We start from the raw sequence: 7,411 nt of genomic DNA, 5'->3' as shown, positions 1-7,411 counted from the left end.
GCTCCCCTCCCCCCCCATTTGGGTCCGACCTTGCTCCTTCTCCCCACCACCCTTTGGGGCTGACTCCACTATGATAGAGGGGCTCCCACTTTAAAAGCAGCAGGGCTAGCTGAGGAAAAGTGCTTGTGCAAAATTTTTTTTTTTCCCTCTGTGGGGGTGGGGCAGAGGGAGTCACCACACCGGAGGCTGCAGGAGGTGGGGCTGGTGGAGGGGTGCCTGCCTTTCTTCAGCTATCCCCAGTGCTTGTGAAGTGTTCATGCCAATTTTTTTTTTTTTTTGGTCGTATGAAGGTGGGGTGGGATGGAGCAGCCACACCTGAGGCTGCAGGAGGCAGTGGTGCCGGCAGAGGAGTTCCCATTTTAACTCAGCCAATCGGCGCATGTGCAGTTGGGCAAAAGTGTTACAGACAGACAGACTAAGCCTTTTATTATATTAAATAATTAACAACCCATGAATTAACTCATTTCATATTCATTTAGAGGTGCCCTCTTTACTAAGCCACAAGAGTCTTAGATCCTAGCTCTCACGTCTTTCTCAGAAGCTGCAAATCTAAACCATCTTCCATTGCTTCTCACCCAGCTGATGGTCCATGGTGTCTCCTAGGGAACACAGAGACATTTACTGAGCCTTCATAGGTTATGTCATAGTCTCATGTCCAATAGGTTTTACTTCTTATAACCCCATAGATAAAATGACAGTTAACTTGCCACATTACTTAACATTTTCCACAATTTAAATTAAGATTTTTAATCTGAGTGACCCTTTTACAAGAGTTATATTTTATCATTTTGATTGAATGCACATGGAAAAGGTTTTTGTTGGAGTAAGACATTACTTAATGTTTGCCTTAAAGTTTTTCTTTTTAAATGAAGGGGACTTGGCAGGGCTTCTGACTTAATTTTATGTATGCACATAATTATAACAATAAAGAAATCGAAATGTATTTGAAGAATCAACTTCACTAGAGAAACTAAAATTAGTATATATTTATGGAAAAAAAATAAATGAACATTACTAGATTTACCAACATTCCAGATTTAAGTGGAATGCCAGAGAACCTGAGGTCTTTAGGGAAGAAGTGCTTAAAGAGACAGCAAATCAGAGCAGAAAAATCTGGAAACAAAAGAGATTCCATACAAAAGAGACGACACCTATTTAGATTAAAAAAAAGATGAATGAAAAACAGGTATTATGCCAAAGATATGGCCAGCTGGACGCATAACTACCCATTTGTATATCATCTCAGCTTTTTAACTTCAAATCTGATGTCACAACATTCTCTCATCTGTCTCTGCTGCTTCTGTTTCCTGTTCTGAGTTATGCAGGTGGACTTCTCTTCTGGACAGTCAGGCTGGTAGATGCTAAACTGAGTATTAAATTTATGCAAGTTTATAAATATCAAATTAAAAGATCAGCCATAATACAGTGTAACTTTACCTTCAGATAAAATGTTTAAAAATACAACATGAAAAGAATTAAAACAACACTTATATAAAATGCTGACCTAAGCTAAAGAACCCACGTGAACATTCAGAGTTAAAGATAATGATCAGAAGCTTGATTTAGCTGTGAGCCAAGAGAGTTTACACTGCTGTACTCTAGGGCAGCTGGCCTTTAGCAGCAGAAAGTCTGTCTGGATATACACCTATAATTCTTGCTGCAGTAGATGTAAGAAGCCACCTGGTGCTGCCACTGATGCGGTTTGCTGAGACATTAAGGTGATGGAATCATGAGTACCCTCACTGGTTGGGCTTGAAGTGAGGAACAAGAGTGATGGGATAGGACTGTTGAACAAGGTAAACAAGGAGAAACAGGGAGAAATAGGATAAAGAATAAAAGGAAGGGAAATAAAAATAGCAGGAATAAGGAAATTAGGCAGCTGAAAGGTGCCTAATAACAGGAGAGGTACAAATAAAAATATACCTGAGAAGAAGCAGTTAGTACTAAATGATTACCTAGGTACAGATACATGTTCTCAATTAAGTACTGGCATGGATAGATTTGTCAAATTTTAAAAAGTTAAAAATAATACTGATGTACTAAGAAAAAATAGCATTCCCTATCTGGTACAAACCACTGATCAAAGAAAGGAAAGGGGTCTCGTCACCCAGACAGTAGTGCCGATCCATGTGTTGTGGCTTCTTTGACAGACAAAAAGAGGCAAGCTGTGCAAAGGGTTTGGACAAATGTAACAATACTTAGGCAAAAGAGCCAGTCAGAACAAATCAAAACTTTATTTCATTCTTAATTTTTATTGGACTACATATGTATCATGCTAGTAAAAGCAAACAAATATTAGACTTGCAAAAACTTACACAAGAAAACCTGAAACCTTTAAATAACTTATACAGAGATATGCCAAATAGCTTGGTGATAATTTGTGTGCAGGAAATGTGCCAATGCCTTTGAATGCTGGATGCACATTAAACTTGGAGGAACAGTAAAATGCAAATATATTCCTGTACGCACATGGTGGTGAATACAACAAGCACATTGGATTTAACACATCTGTAACACAGTTTAAGAAAACTAATGTATTCAATAATTAAATAGATAAGATTAGTCAGCAACGGTAAACACTGTCAATTAGCAGCTGTTACAACTCCAGAAACATTTCAATAGCAGCTATCTTCTTTTTACTGAAATTTAAATACTTTTCTTCTTTTTCTTTTCAGATTCTTCTTTTTCTTTCTCTATTTCAGCAACTTGTGATTCGATGTCCTTTGCACTAAAAATCTGAATGGGAGAAAGTACAGTATAAGAAGAAATAATGCAGATTCCACATGCAATCCTATAATTCAGGACAGTTCAACTTCAGTAAGGCTGAAGGCTACTAGGGGCCCAGGTCCTCCCCCACCACATGGCAGTGGGAAAGATGGCCAGCAGTTGAATAGCTCTGGTATTATCTGTAAAATTCAGTTCTGTATTACAACTCTAAAATGTACTACTAATGCATTATAAAAGTTTGGAAAACTATCTGAATTACAAATCGATAATCGGACTTTTGTTGGTTTTTTTCTCTTTCTTTTATTAAAGTAAAAAAGGGAAGTTATCAGTAACTGTAATTCTACACTCACTCTCTCTCTCTCTCCCCCATACAGATGACCTCAGCCACTAAGCCATTTGACCAAACACATTTTTGTCTCAGCAGTTTGTGCACAAGAGCACCTCAGCCCCTTCCTCCACCAGGTAAAGGATGGAGTGTCTATCCCTGCTGTAACTAACAGGAAACACAGGAGAGTTTCAAAGAGAGACTGAAGGAAAAGGGTGAGGAAGGCAAGGTTCAAAAGTGCACATGGATAATTCTTCTCAAAAGAAGTCCAATTAGTGGGAAGTAACTTTCCTTTCTCCTTTGAATAGTTGTTCTCACATACAGACACTCTCACCTGTGGGTGATTCCAAAAGCAGAGCCCACAAACACCTGGAGATGGGACTCAAGAGTCTCTTCGGGCACAGATTCCCTGAAGTACCACTCTAACAAAGCTGATATCATTTGGGGAATCCTCCGCAACTGTATAGGGCTTAGTGAAAGTATAGTCTGCGCTCCATGTTAGTACTCTGCCAATGTTTGATGCAGACACCATAAAGGAGGAGGCAGCAGAGGTAGCCAGAGCCCTTGCAGAGTGTACTCACATTATGGAAAAACCTTAGCCAATGGGTCTAGTATAACTGGAAACCCAGTTGGAAAGACTTCAGGAGGAAATAACTGACTTTTTGGATCTCCTGGCTATAGCCACAAATGGGGTGGAAACCTCCAAAAGAGTTTAGTCCTGTGCAAAAAATATATCAGAGCCCTCTTCACATTCAAACTGTGAAGAACAGCCTCAGTCTCTAAATCATGCAGCTTTGGGGAAAAAGACCAATCACAGAATTTATTGGCTGAGGTGGAATTGGCAGGAATCTGAGATGGGTACAGAAGGTCCTATACAGAGGACTTGCCAATACAAGGGCTTGCCCTATACATTAGGACTTGGATCTCACTAATTTGGTGGTGATTAAGTCCACCGAACTAGAAGACCATTTTCACAGACCTATACTGAATTCAGTGGAAGATGCCACTGGCTTAAACAGGGGTTGGCAACATACAACCCATGGAGCCATTAAAATTGGTTTGTGGAGTCTGAGGGCTCTGCTTCTGCCTGTGCCCAGACTGAGGACAGGTAGCAGTGAATCTTTAACAACTTGTTAAAGATTGCTGACTGCTGGTTTAAATGGTAAAGGCACTAGTGACAAGGTTCAGACCATATTGAGGAATTGGGTCCTTACACTAGAAAGCACATGCCAGTGTTTTTAGAAGCTTTAGCATGCCGGCTTGAAAGAAAACTAGCCAGCTTTTAGCTGGAAACAAAAGCTTAAAGGAGAGATATCAGGGGCCCTTTGGTCCAACAAGGTAGTCTAGAGTCTAGGATATTTGGAGTTGATGGCATGTTAGACACCATGAAGATAACGAAAAAGTAGGTGCGTGTTGCAGATGCCCTCCTGATATGTGTTAGCGTGATCCCAGTGAGGATGGACCAGACATATGCTAGCTGTCAGAGCCATGTAGGATCCAGGTGGTCAGATGGATTAACCATAGGTCTTGGTGATGTACTCAGTCATCATTCTAAGAGAGCAGGTTAGGGAGCAGGGGTAGCAGAATGCAAACCTGTGCTGATAAGAGCATAAGATCCTGAAACCCAGATGATCTAGGCCAGGCTGGTGCTCTCAGAATGATTCAGGCTCAGTCTTATTCCACTTTTATAACTAGTAGAGAAATACAATAGGCCCTTATAGTGCAGCACCTCAAAGGCACTGGAAAAGCAGCCCAGATTGAGGCCTGCCTTGGAGTAGAAAAATGGATACTTTGTATTCTGCTTCATCACAAAACAAGGCTATTTCCAGAAAACATTACACTAGGAAAAAGCTGGGAGAGAGCAGTCTTTGTTCTCCATTTGTGATGTACTGTGCTCAAAAAATCCATTGTCTCACTGTGAAGGCCATACAGGTGAACTCCTGAAATATGGATGAAATGGCAATTGCCACAATTGGGCATATTCCTTGTTGAATATGGAGGACCTAGTGCCTCCTGCTTGCTTACAGAATGGATAGATGTAGTATTGTCCATCAACATTTGTAAGTAGAAGCTCTCCAGATGGATGGTAGGAACACTATCAAAGTCTGTCTGACTGTTCCCAGCTTCAGCACATTTACTTTAAGGGCCATATGAGGGGCTAAGCTGCATTCTGCCAACATGTGCTGCCCAACTGATTTGAGGCATCTGTTAACAATGAATCTATGGGCAATCATGGCTGAAGGGTACTTCAACTCAGCCAGGTGGTAGAGAGGAGCTGATGAGCAGGGTATGCACTTTGCCTTTATCCCCTCAATCTGAGAAGGAGGCCTGAGAGGAAGAGCTAAAACACTCAGCATGAGTACTGCTAAGGTTAAAAAAAAAAGAAACCTTCAATCAAAAGGAACAGGAGCTGAGTCCACCCACACATCAGATGTATGTTTCTAAACCTGATCAGTTGAGACAGTTAGGGATGACCATTTTCCCAAAATAATTCATAAACTGGATATTGTGAAAAGCAACTTCACTACGAGCAACTTCACTAACACTTCAACTCCAGCTGCAAAAGATAACCTAATGTTCATACTGGAATTCGACTATTTTTTAAAGCAGACTGTCACATTGTGTGATGACTTTGTTTTCTTGGGTTGTTCACTAGCAATTAAATGAATTCAGCAGTCAGTCATTCAGACCTCTAGCTGGAATAAATTGCCTTTCATTCCTTATATATATTTACTCAAGTCTTCAGACTGACTAAAGGTGTTAGAAATATGTACATTATTACTGTAAGAAAACAGTACATACAAGAATAAAGCCTTGTTTACTACCCCTTCTTTAGAAAGTGGGGTGCCTATGGCACAGAGTGACCTTTTCGTTTGAATGTTATATCACCCAGATAACACGAAAGAATATTATGGGTCAGTTTCATGTGTGTAATGCATGACATTCTCTTTCAAAGAGTGATGATGTGTTTTCAGTCCCCATGTATTCCCAGAAGCACCACGTCCTGGAAAGCTCCTGCTGGGTTCCATTTTAATAGGGCTTTACAGCCAAAAGCTTATTCTCAAATGTTGTATTTTCTATCCCCCTGTCTTTGGTTATGCATATAGCTCATCTCTGGCTGAACTACTAGCCAGCAACCTTAAACTGGCAAGTTATAATTTGTTTTCATGCATTCTGTTTGAAGATAAACCACTATTTGAAAACATGGGTTTTCTGAATCTGAAAAGGGATCTGTACTCCCCCTTTTTCAACCCCATGTTTTAAACAATCAAAAGTATGAGTGAAGTATGGTGAATTTGTTGAATCTGACCTGCAAAGAAAAGCATATTGATTTTAACTTTTTACTTCTTTGTGATAACAAATAAAGAACAATCATACGGTTTTATTTCCCTCTTCTCTGCCCTTCAAAAATCTCTCTTATTTTTAGATTAAAAATTCAAACTCTGTCCAAGCTGGAAGAAAACAGGGGGACCAGAGCATTAGTGAAATCATATAAACATCAATAATGCTGAAGTGGAGCAAAAGAAAAACACTTATCCTAAACTTTTCACTTGTAGGAATTTAAAGCACTATTTAAAATGTGTTGAGAAAAGATATCATACATAAAACATTGCAAAGTTCAAGGGCTTGATCAAATCTTTCTGAACTTTCATGGTCAGCCTGATAGTTAAATAAATGTAGGCAAAGAACCAATCCTTCAGTAATACTTGGAAGAACTTGCACCATTTACAGTCAGCTATCAGAAGAACACTGATACTCGTATTAAACTCAAGAAGAACTTTGCTCAAAACACAAGAAATCTTTCATATAATAAAGGATAGCACTCATCTGATAGAAGGATTTTTAATTCCACTTGGCAAGAAAACTCAATGGGCTTTCTTTTGTTTGCTTGTTTGTTTTTAAACATACACACCCACGAACACACACTACCAGTAAGTCACAAACTAAGCAGCCATGTACTTAAGTCCCTGGTGAGGTTCAACTCAGTCAGCATTCTGTGAAGACAGTTAACACTGACTAACAGCACCACCATGTTCAGCATCCTTGGGGGGAAGAACAGGTGTGTCCACCTTTTACATGATAGCCTAATGGCTAGAGCAGTCACCAAGAAAGTGGGAGTCCTAGGTTACAGGATTCTTCAGCCTGCTTGGACTGAAACCCTTATTTTGTCCCAGGAGACTGCCACAACCATCTGGCTACAGGCTAGGCTGGGATAGTCTGAGCAAGGCTGGGGGTGCTGAGAATGTGTAAATCCTGAGCTCTGATCCCTGTTCCCAACTGGTATGAATTTTGTAGTAGTCATCATATAGTTTCATAGTTTCTTGGGTCGGAAGGGACCTGAGCAGATCATCTAGTCCG

General features: G+C 40.1%; 1 protein-coding gene across 2 annotated transcripts in view; it reads right to left on the bottom strand.

Annotated features, from left to right (window-relative positions):
• Nucleotides 1-2,210: 2,210 nt before the first annotated feature.
• PSMA8 (proteasome subunit alpha 8) overlaps nt 2,211-7,411 on the bottom strand; it is a 20,046-nt gene continuing 14,845 nt past the window's right edge. The window contains exon 7 of one of the 2 annotated variants that reach the window (XM_019547234.1): nt 2,211-2,736. In XM_019547234.1, coding sequence (XP_019402779.1) covers nt 2,647-2,736 — 90 coding nt within the window. In that variant the 3' untranslated portion in view covers nt 2,211-2,646. The remainder of the gene's footprint in view (nt 2,737-7,411) is intronic. The other variant, XR_002103198.1, reaches the window with a different exon arrangement.

The sequence above is a fragment of the Crocodylus porosus genome, unplaced genomic scaffold, assembly GCF_001723895.1.
Source record: "Crocodylus porosus isolate Cpor-Errol unplaced genomic scaffold, CroPor_comp1, whole genome shotgun sequence".
NCBI classification, from domain to species: Eukaryota; Metazoa; Chordata; order Crocodylia; family Crocodylidae; genus Crocodylus; species Crocodylus porosus.
Note: the sequence above shows the minus strand (reverse complement) of the source record. Positions and strands in the feature narration are given on the sequence as shown.